The sequence below is a fragment of the Melanostigma gelatinosum genome (genome assembly GCF_949748355.1).
Source record: "Melanostigma gelatinosum genome assembly, chromosome: 11".
NCBI classification, from domain to species: Eukaryota; Metazoa; Chordata; class Actinopteri; order Perciformes; family Zoarcidae; genus Melanostigma; species Melanostigma gelatinosum.
The window spans coordinates 6,573,434-6,589,102 of record NC_136644.1 but is presented as its reverse complement, the minus strand read 5'-3'; the positions used below and the strand labels follow the sequence as shown (position 1 = coordinate 6,589,102).

The window sequence follows — 15,669 nt, the reverse complement described above, 5'->3', positions numbered from 1 at the left end:
CATTCCAACCCAGTGCAGTGGCTTCCTCCCCTCTCACCAAAAGCCACCATTGATTGGAGAAAGGGCTGACAAAGACCGCCGAGCTTTGCCCTCAGCCATAAAGTCAGCGAGATAATTGTTGTCAAGGAGATGAGGGAATAGGCTCGATATCTGAGGGGAGAACCAATTTGTGTTTGAATGAATAAAATTACATGGAAGACTGCTGAGGGCACTTGCTTTATGATTGATAAGAATCACGATTTCAAAGTTCTTGGACAAACTGCACTTGCTGTTTGATTCAAAGAGGATATTGAATAAGGCGTCCCTAGAAATGAAAACGACGCTGACATTATTCGGCATGACCGCCGTCATTTGCACGTCATTTCTATTCCCACTTTGGAGGGCTGAAGCTGTTTTTGCCCCCCTCAACTTCTACCTGTTATCCCCCGATGGCTGTTATTTCCCGTTGCTGAGTCTGCTGGCTTTCAGCCACCCTCCTCCCTTCTGAAGAGTCTCCGAACGTCTGCATCATGACTTTGTCTCTCTCTCTTATCTCTTTCTGTCAGGCTTTTGTTTTTGATCATCGCTCCTCTGTTTACACTCTACTACTCCTCCTTTCAACCTCATCTCTCCCCCTCCCAACTCTTTTGATGGCCTACCTACACTTGTACGTGTGTGTGTGTGTGTGTGTGTGTGTGTGTGTGTGTGTGCGTGCCTTTTTTGATGCATCCTGCAGAATTCTTCTTTGTGGGCATCCCTCTGCATTGGTGAGTGATTTTGTGTGCGTCGTGTACGTGTGCAAGTAGGTGTGCGCATCAAAATAATGTATTTGGTGCAACAGACTAGGTGAGGCTTCTTTTTACCCTAGCCCCTAAGTAGGCCATGAAATTGGGACTCACCTCAACCACGGTCATAAATGGGCACACAAAATATTTGGATGCTGGGTAGTGTTAGTTGCGGACAGACAAACGAGTATACACACACACACACACACACACACAACCGAACACATGATCCCCGCTGGCTTATGCCTGGCAGAGACTTTGATCCACATCTTTATTCATTACATTGGTGCTTGTGCGATAATACATTTGAATGATGCCAAGTTCAACATTTGCAATGTTACCTTTTGCCAAACACAAAACAGCAGTTAGCGTTCCTACTGCACCGTAGCTCTGCACAAAAGTAAACTAAAGCTTTGCAATGACCTTTGACCCCCCCCCACAGATGATTGACAGTCAGCTGTCAGCACAGAGGAGGGCGATGAGGAGTCTCCCTGAAGACATCGGCCAGCAGAAGACCAGCACCTACATCGTGCCCTGCTTCCTCTTAGTGGAGGTGAGTGTTTGGACACATTCTGGTGTTGTGCTTGTTGAGAAAGGTTTTTTCCTTTCTTTTGGTAGTTCTGCATCAACAATGGTTAATGGACTACATTTATACAGCGCCTTTCTTCCTTACCGAACAAAGCCCTTTACAATGTTGCTCATTCATCAATTTACATTAAGTCTGTCATTTAAAAAACATAACAAACATACTTTTTGTAAGCCAAACCAAGATGTTTTTGACTGAAGCCAACCAAGTAGATTTATGTTGTTATACTTGAAATTACAACATCAAGCATATGTTTAAAACTGCAACTGCGTCCTGAGCCACAGCCGCCCCTATAACAACTGAAGGCAATATTTGCCATATCGGACTTAACCTCAATCTTAGGCTTCCGTGTGCTGATATTGTGCAGTTGGCTGTACACTGTGCTGGCGTTGGAGGATTTAGAAAACCTCTGGGAACTTGGAGTCACACAGAGCAAACTGATGGACACATGAAAGCACATTTTACAGACTTCTGCCTGTGAATGCTCCTCTTCCGCTCCTCTTTTATTCACGTTTCTTTCTTCCATCATTTCACATGTTTCTCATGGCAGATTAACAACAATGCGCGTCAGTCGGGAAATTGCACGAATTAGCCGGGTCCGTTTTCAATTCGCTGACTCCCAAAAGCAGTCATTGATTGGATTGAATTGTCACAAATGGGTATTTACCCTCACTCCATGAATCATGTACAGATAACATTCAGCGGCAGGGCGAGGGGGTTTACCGCTGAGGTATTCATGCAACAAAGGCGCCTCTCAAGTGACCTTTTTGCTCATAAAACTCCTTGATTCCTTTCCTCTTCTCCTCTACTCTTCCCACGACTCTTCCCCTCTCCCTGTAATCCCTAAATGAACTGATGGAGCGATCATGGCCTCAGCTTCGTTTCCTAATTACTTGGCCTAATTAAGAACGAAAACCCAATTAGCCCGTGCCACCGCTAACACGCTCCAGGCCTTCAGGTCCTCTCAGCTACAGCATTTTGGCATTTTTGGTTTTGGATTCACCCTAAAGATTCACCCTAAAGATGATTCTTGTAGGGGTTCAGATGTTAAAGTCTGAGGTTGGTGAAAAGTCAAACGGTGCCATAGAAAGTTGAGTAGATGAGTCAGAAGTTCGGGTTTTGCAACAGTAGAGCTGAGGACACGTGGACGTTTTCCCGTCCCACCGGTTGACACAAACAACAAGTGAAAACTTGCTCTCATTCAGGTTTTCACAATTTCTAGTGCAAACTGCATCTTTCTTTAGTGCACCTGCAGTAGAACCCTGAAGGATTCTCCTCAACTTCTTTCTTCCCAATTTTCCTTCTTTGTACTCATTCACTCATTCACAACATCCTCATTCACACACCTCTCTGTGACTGCCGCATCTCTTCAGAGCGCAAATATCCCACAATCCCCTGCAGGTTTTAGGTGCGACCCTAAGCTTGCTTTTATTTTTCTTTCATTGTGCTATGGTGTTGCCTCATTCTCAGCATCCTCTTGAGTTGTTATAATGATTTTCCAGCTTTCTAATTTTTCCATAGTGCGTCTTTAACATCTCCAGGCTTATGTCCGTCACTGGGGAGCTCCTCCCCTCCTCCAGTATTCTCTTTGACGGCCTCTTGACTACTGCCCAGTCACTCTTTTTACACAGATCATTCACATCACTCCTCTCCTGCTCCTTTGGGTAACTACATCTTTTGCGCCATGGATCTCGCCATTATTCCCCTTTACTTGTAAAGCTTCATCTCCTCCTCCCACTCAAAAAGCCCATCTGCTTTCTCCCTCAGCTTCACGCTCGCTCATGGGTCTCCGTCGTCTCTTCTTTGCTCATTTCATTTCCCCCACCCCTCGTTTCTGTTCACCCCACTTGTCCTCGCGCTCGCCTCGTATCACACGCTGTGGAGGGTGCCATGAACATATACTGTACACTCCTGTGGAGGAGGTGTTGCGAGGAGCTGATGCCCTCTCTGCTTTCAACGGTTTCTTTGTCACTTTGTCACCTTAATCGCTCCTCTCTCAGGGTTTATTTTATTTTGCTCTAACAGGGCCAGAAGTGGGCCGATCTGAATATAATTTGACTTTTATCACAATATATGAGCCTGAATGAATCTGTGTACATTGCAGTAGTTTAATAAAGGGCATTTTTTAATTTTATTCCGCTCCCTTAATGTGTTCACACTGAAGCAGCGTGCTGTAGCATCGCTCCCTCCGGAGGGCACTCGCTCCTTTGTTGTTACATTAGCATCTCATTACCCGTTTCTTTTCAAACGCCCAATCTTACTCCTCTTCCTCTCTTGTGATCTTGTCGCCGATTCCATCTCTCTTCACCTCCTTTTTGTTCACAATCCAGCTCTCCATCTCTCACTGTCTGGCTCTCTCTTTCTTTTGTCACTTTGTATTTCCGGCAACGGCCCTTTTCCTCATTCTCGGTCATGTCCCGCTGTCAGTTCATCGCTGCTTTAATTGCAGGGCTTGTCTACCGTCTCTTAACTTTGATAACTGTGTCGCTCCCTCCCCTCTGTCCCTGCCTTCCATGTTTTCTGCCATCTTCCTTCAGTCTCTCCCATAGTCATCGTTTTCTTCTTCTGCTATATTAAAATGGGAGAGCTGGCCTTATCAGTTTCCCATACAAAACGAGGGGGGATTCCACGCAGTTTCACTTTTAGTTGCATAGGATAAAAACAGCACAATGGAGAGGAGATAAGTCGCCCTCTCTCTATATATCTCGCCCCCTATCTTTCGCTCTTGTTTTCACTCCATGCTGCTGCTGCTGTTGCTGCCATCGTGCTGCGAAGCCACACAGAGGACTGGTCCGCAGCCTGGCAGAGGCAAAGGGACCCTCTTTAAAAAGTAATTCTGATACAACTGCTCCCTGACGTGCTTTGGACACTGCTGGATGGAAAGGAGGGTGGTGAGTTGGTGTGATCTAGGCCAGACTGGCCCACTGTGAAAAACTGTACTGAAGATGACTTACAAAGTGACTAGTGGACTCTTTGAGTGGATCTCTCTGAGCGTACAACTGGCGGCCAGTGAGTGGTGGTAACATTGGTAAGATGTGATTGTACTGTAGCTACTAATTCATGGCACCGAGCTATTTTCAGTGTGTATCCTGGCTTTCCAGCTCTGCTGTTCAGTCTCGACTGCCTGCTCAGAGTAGCCATGCCTCCTCCTCTTCCTCCTCTCCGCTCCCTCCTTATGCCTCGTTGGCTGCATCCTCTCGTGGCACAGCGGGTTCTGCAAAGTAAACAGACATGCTGATCATCAGACAACATGATGTTTCAGGTCTGCAGCCAATGATGTCTCTGATGATACTCTGAGGTCTCCGTTCACGTCTGCTTGCGTCTCTCATTTCCCAGGTTCCCTGCAGATGCCCTAGTGTTTGCCTGCTCAGTAGTTTCTGCCGAATCACTTTAAATTACCTTGTTGTTGAAATGTGCTATACAAATAAACTTGCCTTGCCTTGCCTTGCCTAATCAATAAAATTTACGTCATTGTTTTTTTTTTGCGTAATGCAAAAATGTGGTGCATGAGTTCCTGTTTCAGTTTACATACTACTCATTTGCAAGTTGTTTAATTCTCTCCGCCAACCATCTAATTCTCCCCCACTATTATTATTATTATTCGTTAATATTATTATTGTTCATCATCACTTTTTCTTCTGTTTTATTGTGTAAAGCACTTTCAATCAAATGCGATGTGTGTAAAGTGCTGTATATGTAACGTTGAGTTGAACATATCAGGCAAGTTCCTTTTGCTTTAGTTGTTACCAACAACAAAAACCAGGAGCAAATTTGCCAACTCAATGCTTCATCCACACACACACACACACACACACACACACACTTCTCACTTCGTAGGAAAGAACATTGCTGTCGCCAGATAAGTGACAACTTTTTTTGGCTAACTTTCCAGTGTAGCGTTAAAGTATGATGGAATTAGCAAGTTAGCTAGCATGGTGATTCTGCCATGCTTTAATGCTTTAATGCTACACTAGTTACAGCAGTGCTGGTCGAACGGTCCCTCCGCCTCATTCCCCGCCGCTCCGGAGAAGGACAAGCTAACTAGCTAATTAGCTAGCAATCCGTCGACAAAGCTGCGTTCACTCTCTCCCTGGAGAGCTGCGACATCGCTTTACGGCCCCAATGACATGTGCTGTCATCGGAACAAATAACAATAATCATTCTCATTACTGAAATGACCACGGAGAACAGTTCAATGTCTGTTCTACTCCTATGCTAGTACTTTGGTTTAGGCTCTTAGCTGATCAAATTTCTCATGTTAAAGTCTGCTTCCAGGTTTTTCGGAGTGCTTCCGTGTACTATATGTGAAAAAAAGTTGTCTAAAGTCTGTGCAAAGTAGAATTTTGTGTAACCTGAGCATCTCCCTACTCCATTTGATAAAGCAATGCCACTGAACGTAATCTAACAAGGCAATTGCATTTCTTGCCTGAAATATTTGGCAAAATTAGTATATCAAACGTACATATAATTTCTAGGAGACAGGGTGGTTCTGAATGATTACAGACCAAGCTTCTGTTGCATTTCATCTGTCTTGTAGCTGATCATAGGCTTTTCAGTGCAACTTCAGGAAACACTGTACCTTGCTGGTTGAAAGTATATATGCTACATGTTGCTGTGTATGAGCATGGAGGTCCTCTGGCATCTCTTGTCGTCTTTTTGGGGGGTTTTTTTAGTTGTGAAGGAAGCACAGCATCGGTTTCTCCAATAATGAACAGCATCCTAAATGCATCAGGTCTACAGTTCCCTACAACTTCCTCTCTGCATGCGCTCACTTCATCCTTATTCCCTGCTGGGTCTGATACTGCCTCAGAACATCTTCTGCCTCAGAACATCTTCTGCCTCCGAGCAACGCATTCGCTGCATGTATTTAGTCTTTTCTAAAGATATTTAGTTCCAAACAGCTTCACTTGTGCCAAGACCGAGACCCCTCCACCCCCCCCCCCACACACACACACACACCGAACTGTACTCACAATTTCTCCGTATCTAAGCACCGAATATGCCTACTAACTCAAGTAGTGCTCCCTTCCATTCTAACTCCAGATTTGGCTTACAAATTATTCTGTTAAATACATCTTGATGTAGAAGCAGCTCAACTTCTCATACAGCATCCCTTTATAGCCATTTCTTAATATACAACTAATGATTGACAACCTCTTTATGGGCAATGTATATACCACATAAGAGATTCAGCAAAGAGAAAATAATTCAGAACGTCCCTGAACACGTTACCTTCGACCATCATTGATTAATTCTCTGGTGTTAGTTTTCATGCTCATTATATGAAAATGCTCACACTAGTTGTTTTTATGTGTCCCCTCCCTCTTCAACACACACACACACACACACCTCCACAAAGATCTTTGCTGGAGTAAGTCGCTAACATAAAATTGCTTATGTAAGATACCCCTGGGGGTGCGCGAGCTGCTTCTAGGGGGTGCGCGAGAGGAAAAATGTAATGGTGGTCTCATGGTGTACTAATTAATATGAAATGTAATTTTCACAAAGTAAAAACATGAATGTAACAGACTGTCTCTTGTTTGTCGTTCTGGTGTTGACCATGATATGTCCCTTGAGGGTTGCCGTAGCGAAGGCGCAACTCCCGCCTCTGGCCAAAGGAGAAAACAATAATAAAGAGAGTAGCCGTGGGCTGATACAAGATGTCTAATCTCCCGACTCCAGTTACTACTGTATGATAAGTGCCCTTATACACGAACCCAAGACGCTCGGTTACATGAATTATAAAAATTCCCCTTGTAAGATTTCAGTTTAAAATTAAAGACGTACAATTTAATAAATAAATGCACTTCAGCTCCTGCCGCCAGTCTTTTACGTAGCTAGCTAGCCTAGCTTGTCCAGCTAACGTCAGCTAACAGCTAACTTCATTCATTCAGCAACATTCATGCAAATATGATAAACTGGCTGAAAATCTGGGAAACTGTCAGGTGGGACATCTGAAGCTATCAGTCATAAAAGAGGAGAGGGACAGCGAGAGAGAGAGGAATCGGAGGCGAGAGGAACGGAGAGGTGCGTTGGGGAGAGACCGGGAGAAGAAGTCGAACGGGAGTCAGAGGAAGATGAGACGGAGGAAGGAGGAAGGGATTGCACAGACAAATTGGAAGCACATCGGCCCATCGCGGAGTCAAGGTGAAAAAGTGGAAACGAGAGAGAGCATCAGACTGGGAAAAAAAGAGGAAATATGATGAAAAGTATCTGTGTCTGGGCTTCACTTGGATTGGCAATGCAGATTGCCCAAAGCCACAGTGCGTGGTGTGCAGTGAGGTTCTGGCTAACATCTGTCTGAAGCTCTTATTTACGTCGTCACCTGAACACCAAGCATGCCAGTGCAAGTCAAAAGCCCCTTACATTGTTTATATCGAAATTGGAGGAGTTACAAAACAGCCAAAAACAACTGCAGTCTCATATGTATGGTTAATTGTAAATTAAATGTGCTCTTGCACTTGTCTTGCTCAGCGTGTTGTAATACAATCTGGTGACACCAGGCGGCAGTCAAGCCCATTCATTTGCTTGTTATCCATGTTGATTCAATGACATGCAAGGTTTTTTATTTTGGTGGGGGGGGGGGATTTTTGTTCCATCATCTACACGTTATTTAAGCAGATGAGTAAGTACGGGTGAGGGGAGGGTGGTGTGTGTTCGCTCTTTAACGTGCAGTGGTTTGTGTCTTTCTGACTGTGTGTGTTTGCAGCCTGAATATCTTCTTCATCATCTGCTGAAAATCAGAGAGATGAAACCTCAGCTGCTGTAAAACATTCACAGAGGCTCTCATCACGTGAGCGAGTGTGATTACATGAGCTCATCAGGAAACCAAATCACAGGGAAAAGGGGGAGAGGTGTTGCAGCCTCGTCTCATGCCAATTTAGGGAGCGTTTTTTTTGTTTGTTTTTTTGTGCTGATGACTGAGGATTGTAAATGTGAAACCGTCTGACACTAATGGGCTTATTTCACCATGTTGTTGCGAGGATATGTTTTTTAATTGTCAATTAGTTTGAGGCTGATTAATGAGCGCAAGCAGATACAGAAAAAATAAAGTATAGAATAATGTAGTTTAACGAATAGCTATGTTATAATTATGAGTTATGTTTGGTAACGCATTATTTTCAGTCCTCCATTGATAAGCGGCATATTAAATGTAATAATTGGTTTATAACAAACCAAGTGTACCATATAGGTGTTTATTAATGTGCTCTTCAACAACTATATCTCCTCCTTTGGGCTTATGACAACAGGTGTCATATTAAAAAATGTGTCTTCATAGGAAAAGTTATAATTGTTGACAAATACATTACATGAATAAACACTTATACATGTCCTAATATACACACTTTATTTCATGTTTACAGTGCTTGTAAATGATGAAAAGTGGATTCATTCAGTGTCCCATCTCAACAGTATATACTATTGGTTGCATTTATTCGCATGACACACGCTTTAGTGATGATCGGATCTTCAAGTGCTTAAAAATAATGTATATGAATTTCAAAAGGATGATGGGAACTTTCATCACTTGGAGAGAAAAAAGGGTGGCGGATTCTGGGACTCTGGGACTGTGACTCATTCATACATTGAGTCAGATCTCATTCAAAAACACATCGGAGAGCAAAATGAAGCAGCATGTCTCCTGTTCACCCCGAGCAGCGTGACATTCGTCGTCTCCCAGCGGGGTGCTGTCATCTCATCACCGGCCTCCGTCCACACGTTCTCACCTTCTGTAAACATGTTTGACTTTATCAGTTGACTTTCCTGCCATCTGGCCGCTCCACACGGGCCAAGGGTGGCCATGCAACACTTATGTGCGAGCGCACAGTTTTGGCCCCAGGAGACATCAGCGATGCCCACGTCTATTTCCCTCCCCATTACACTTTATTATTGTCACATTTTATTTTCCTCTTTTCTGGTTAAAGGGCTTATGAGGGCGGGATAGTTTCTGTCACATCAGTGCCATATTAGTCTCTTTGATTTTCTCTTGCTTTTGCTGCCTTTGAAGTGCAGAGGTATGAGCATTCAGTCTTAATTACACGGCCTGATGAATGCGTTTAGTCTACTGGGTCAGCTAGAACGGGGTCATCGTCTTAAAGCTGCCTTCTGTTATAACCTCTGGTGGCTAAATGTATGCTGACAGGTTTCAGCAGCTAAATTAAATTGGGTTTCTTTGCGCAACGGAGTAATCCCTCGTTTGTCACGCCTGTCGGTGAAACCACCTCAGATTTGAAATCTGAAAAAGCTGTATATGTTAGCGTGGGAGTTTGAGATCCACGAGCGTTTGAAACCTCGTATGTTTGCAGCGTTCTTTTGTTCCTATGTGAAAAGCATACTTCTTCTTTTTTTTTTTCAAACGTATGTGTGGACAGAAGCTGTTGTCTTTATGTTGTCGGACTGGTGTACCGCTGATAAGAGTGAGACAAACAGGAGACAGACACGGTTGGCGTCTGATTCTCTGTGAGGTCTTAAGTAAGCAGGAGATGTCAACAGACTTTGTGTCATTTCCACTTGTTTAGACCGTCTATTTACGTACATGCAAGTATTCAGAGTCAGTGAACGTGTGGGTCTTTAGCTTGCCTTAACGTTGAGGATGGAGGTCGCCCGCTTGACAACCCCCACCTGGCAAGTGTCTGATCACCTGTGGTCTCAGCACAGTACCACATCTCATCTGTTACACACATACTGCACATACAAGGACATGAACAAATTAGACACAGTAACAGTAGAGTAACAATATTGTCATTAGTATTGGGGGGGCTTTTGGGGACAATAAAGCAGAAATGAAGTTGCAATTAGTTTCAAAAGGTGCTTTCTCAGACGTACAAACACCTAGATGGCTGCCATGTGACTGACGACCCTGGGTAAACAGCCTGTGTGGAGATGAGTCATGTGACAGAACGATGTAATGTCGGCCTGTCGTGACCCTCCCGCAGCTTAAGCTTGTCAGTGGTTTCATACCGCACATGCAGACGGCGCTTTAGAAATCATTTATTATGCAGATGAATATTCCAAGGTGACCTGTGCAGGATGTGCTAATTAGAAACCATCAACTTGAAGTTGCTTTGACCTTTTATTCATGCTGTATTTAGACAAACTGGCTGTGGCTGCAGAGTGCGCAGGTCGTTGGTTATTTGCTCATGTGGGAGGGAAGGAGGATGTTAATGTGAAAAGTGTTCACCCCAAATGGAAAGCAACTTTTTGCGCTTGACAAGATTACACGCAAAGTCCAGAATAGACGCAAATCTGCGCCAGGCGACGGGAATGACACGACGCGACGCAGATGAGTAAAATTTATGTCCATAACACCATCCATATTTCACTTTAGAGATTCTCCTCCTGGCGTCACTGAAGTCCTGACGTTGTTGAATGAGAAATGGAGGAAAAAACTATTGTAACTGTCTGTGAGCTCTTCATAACCTCATACTTGTACAGAGACCAGACAAAATGTGTATAAATGTATGTGTGTGAACCATAGCGTTTCAATGGCGTAATCAATGATGTTGCTGTCGTATTCATGCCTGGGTGACTTCATTTTGAGTGTTGATGGAGCAGCTATGGCGAACTAATCGATATGGACTCCATTCAGTAAAACAAGCATTTTAAAAGTTGTTTGCTCGTCGTCTGGCGGACCCAACCTGACAAACATGAATTCCGACTTTTTACAAATCTGCATCACCATGTCGTTATATCAGCAGCATCCTTTTTGTCCATTTAATGCAATTAAATCACAGCAAAATCTGTCATGTTCATACAGCTGTAGTAAATCAGCCGACGTGTGGTTCGCTAGATGCACTGAAGCTCGTTGAAATGAACCGAGCGTGTCCGTTTGATGTTATGAACCAAGACGCGACGTATCTGGGGCTCCAACAACATGCACAAATCAGCAGTAGTCGTTATTGTAAATTCAAATGATCCTGCGAGTAATGTGAGGCAAACATTTGCGTCCCGTTTGATGTAAACTCACCATAAGTGTGTATTCAGGAGGGATCGGCTGTATTTCCTGTTTGTGTTAATGCAATAAGATATATGTACTGCAACTTTTGTATTTTAGTCATACTGATTAAACTTACTGTGATTATCTTGTCCCAGAATTGTTTTCATCTATTATTCCACACGGTTGCTGTAGACCTCTCCAACTGACGGTATCGTCAATAAGCACAGCCCATTTGAATGCCGAAGCGGTGCAGAAGTAGAAGCAAAACGACACGTACGATCTGCCAGGGAGGCCGTTTTCCGCAGTTGTCTTCAAATGTTTGTTTAAACTTGAATGGGTGTTCGCGGACCTCCCTCGCTCGCTCCCTCTCCCACCTCTCTGCGCCTCCCTCCCTCGCTCCCTCCCTCAAGCCTTCTGTAGCTCGGCAAGAAACAGAGGAACCGATGATTGAAAGAAATGTTCAACACAGCGTGCCCGTGTCAAGAGTTCCTCCGCAGACATGGCACTGCACCCACATGCCTGCAGACAAATCCGAACACGTGCATGGAAACACACACACACACACACACACACACACACAGATGGAAAAGAACTTGGAAAAACATGGAGCTGCTTGGTATTCTTGGACTATATTTATATACTACAAGATGGAGGTGTTTGTGTGGTTTGCCTGCACGTGTTGATGCTATATATATACACCCCCCCCCCCCCCCCCCATTATGATGCTCTCCCTGTGGTCCCTCAGTGCAAAGACCCACAAACAAATCAGTCGATCAGGCTTGCACATTGCCACGGGTACGCACAGATCAATTTTTTGATTTTATTTTTCACAAAGGGAGTCATCCACGGATTTTCAGTGACTGTAAAGGAAACGGGAAAAGGAGAGAAGCCGAGCTGACAGCGGGGAGGAGCGTGCGGTGTAAAGGGGTTTGAATTAGGTCACCCTCTCCCCATGTTCATGATCACTCTTCAGTGTGTAATAATGCTGGAATGTGTTACGTGTAGCAAGTTAACCTTAAAAATGCCATACATATTGTAACCCCTTGAAGTTAACAGAGCAATTTGTAAGCAGCAGCTGCCAAACCGCTGATACTTTTCCTGCCTCATGGGCCTCAAACCAGCAGCTCAGCCTGCCAGCAGAGGCTCCTCGTGTTTTTGGTGCTGATACATTTGTCATCCACACACAATAGAAGTTCATCTCACAATTCAGGCCGCAGATTATGATGCAACTAATCAGCGATATATAAATATATCCTCTTTTTTTTTTTACTTGTAGTTTTTTTGGTTCAGGCCCAAAGCTACCCGCAGGGCGAACAAATATTGCACAAACCCTCAGTTTTCAGTTCGAGAAGCTGAGTCTGCAGTTGTAGATTATTTCTTGTTTGTTTTCCCTGCAGGGAGTTGGGCAAAGACGTTGGAGTGCTGTTTACTGGAGTATAAATGAATAATTAGTACTCGTGCATCGGTCTCATCTGTGCAGAATGGCGTGGGTTTCTTTTCATGTTTCTATGTTTATCATCCCCTCTTACTCTCTGTTAGGAATTGCTAATGCTTTCTGTTGTCAAATACTGTTTAAAATAGTTATGGAGATCATATTTTATGCTGCATAACTTTGCGTACAGCTGGTAACTTAAGTTATACAGATAGTCACTCACACACACACACAACGCTTTTCCCACGGTTGTTTCTCTTTCTCTCTTCCTCCCTCCTCTTGTCTTCTCCACCGCTCTGCTCTTTTTCACCCCATCTGTGTCTCACCCCCCCCCCCCCTCCCACCTCTCTCCCGTCCTTGATCAGCTCTTCCTGTTTTCCTCCATACAGCGTTATTTTCTTTGATCGGTCTCCATTTGTCTCTTTACCCTCCCACTCTGCACGCTGCGCTGACACCGCTGAAGGGATCTCTCTCTCTCTCCCTCTCTCTCTCCCTCTCTCTCTCTCTCTCTCTCATCTCTCTGTCAGTGCTGTCTCTTTCCCCCTCTCTATCGTCTTTCTCCTTATTTGTCTCCCTCTGTCTCTATCTCTCCCTCCCTCCCTCTCCCTCTCTCTCATCCTCATCTCTCACTGTCTCTCCACGCACACTTGATTCATTTTACACATTACCGAAGCATCCATCATTTGGCTCTGTGAAGGAAAAATCTCTCCCTTTTTATTCCTTTTTTTATTCTTTCTTTTTTTCCTATAAATCCGTGACAATATTTTTTCCACATCCTCCTTTTCCCCGGCTGTCTTTTTCTTCTCCCACCTCCTCTTCCTGCGGATCCAATCCTAAAGCTGGAACCAATATGTTTTATTTCCAGCTGGTCATCATGGCAGGGACCGTTCTGTTGGCGTACTACTTTGAGTACACGGACACGTTCCCCGTGCACATCCAGGGCTTCTTCTGTTTCGACAAAGCCTACTCCAAGCCGAACCCGGGACCGGAGGACAACAGCAAGGCGCCGCCCGTCCTCGTCTACTCCCTAGTCACCGCCATCCCCACTGTGACGGTGAGTCTGTGTTCAACTTGTAAAGAAAAAAGAAAAAAAAGTGCTTCCACAGGTGCTCCTCATGCGCACACACACCGCAGACATGACAATACCCTACACGCACACGCACACACAAACCTAACATAATCTCACACACACACACAGATAGTTACTCCTCATGTACACGTGGTGTTTGTGGATTGAAAGAGGACAGAGCTGTGTAGGTGTGCATCCTCGTGGTCTCGCTGCTCCGTTTGTGTGTGGATGCGTTCTCTGTCATAACCATGGCAACGGGCACTAAATTTGTCCTCCACTGAGCAGTCTGCGATAGCTACAGTGTGCAGAGAGCCTGTCCTTATTCCAAGACTGCACGCTACCAAAGCAGAATAAACCATCAGCTCTAAATGGCTTCGTGTACAAGAAGCAGCGCGTTATTTCCTTTCGCTGAACCGTCTTAATCCGAGGCTGAAAAAATGCATATTGAAGCATCTTTTTTAATAATTAAAACGTCTATACAGAATTGCGATTTGTAGGTCACGAGTTCTTGGCAACACGCAGCGAATGAAAGATGAATGTTCAGCGTCTTGATTTTTGCCATTCATTTCCACTAAACCAGTTTAAAATGAATATATCGAGGCTCCGTGACGTTATTAGTGTAGACGCTGAATTCCATTAGAGCGGCCATACTTTCTTGTCAGCACTGTGGGGTATTATTAACAATGAAACATAGGTTCACATCCTCATCAAAGCTCCGTCTCCGTGGCTGTCTGTCTTGTCCCCCAAGGTCTCTCTCTTTGATGTCCTGCAATGCTAAGTGGCATTAGGACGTGGCTGCCTTTGAGCCACATATTTGGGCAGCACAAACACACGTACACAAGCATTGACAGGCAGTCCTGGTGTAATTTCTGTATTTTTTTATTGCATTTCATTTCTATATAGATGTGACTCAGATCTCCTCTTCTGTCACCCCAATATCTTTTCTCATGTTGTGAAGACACAGTTAAACTTTTTTGTCTTCATTGATTATTGTATCTGACACAATGTCACACACAGTCACACATTAACCCGTTTGGCAGATGCACAGGTGGACTTTGTGTTTATCTGTGTGTATGCGTGTTTGCTCTGAGCCGAACTCTGGACTGGATGGGGGCTGTAGGCACCGGGGCTCGCGGGCTCTGCAGAGTGGGAGCGGAGTGGCGTGATTTTGCCTGGAGTGTGAAGCGGCTTGATTGAAAATCAGAGCATCTGTGTTCTCTCTCGCTCCAAGATGCCGCTCCATCCCACGGGCCTCTGTTCAGACACAATAAAAAGAGAAAAAAAAGCAGATATTTATCTCTCTTTTCCCCGAATTTTGTCTCAGGCTTTCATCCGCGAACATAAATTGGACGAGCTCTTCGACTGACGTACACCGATTTTGTGACAGTTCAAAACTGCACAGGGTTTCTCTTACTTTTACTCCACACCCTCTCTCTTTTTGCTGCCGTCTCGTTGTAGAATGAGGGGGAGGCACACAACTCAGGATAACTAGGTTTCTCAGTGGCAAACACAAGCACTTTAAGTGAACTTACATTGACACTGCGAAAAATAGAGGGCTGCAGGAATGAGTCCTTAAACCCAGATACGAGTTAACATTTTTGCACTTCCTGTTCCCTCTTCTCAAAGAAAAGGGAATCAAAGAGGCTGAGATATGTATTACTTGGTTATGGTCACGTCCAAAAAGGTTACTTTGTGTGCGGGGACACATACTGTATCTCTGGTAGATTTTCAAAATGATATTACAGTTATATGACCACCTGTTACCACATGACCGAAGACCAGCTCTGTCGTCCTTTGAAGAAGACTGTGGGATACGGTCAAAAGCTCCAGAAATAGCTCAATAACTTCGCCCCCTGACTTCCTTAGTGGCAGTCCTGGAAG

The 15,669-nt window shown here is 44.4% G+C and overlaps 1 protein-coding gene across 1 annotated transcript in view; it reads left to right on the top strand.

The window, feature by feature from the left end:
• Positions 1-1,206: 1,206 nt before the first annotated feature.
• Positions 1,207-15,669, top strand: part of plppr2b (phospholipid phosphatase related 2b) — a gene marked incomplete at both ends in the record, with an annotated part of 28,556 nt that continues 14,093 nt past the window's right edge. Inside the window, 2 exons of the mRNA XM_079278512.1 lie at positions 1,207-1,317; positions 13,585-13,773. Of these exons, the coding sequence (XP_079134638.1) occupies positions 1,207-1,317; positions 13,585-13,773 (300 nt within the window). The remainder of the gene's footprint in view (positions 1,318-13,584; positions 13,774-15,669) is intronic.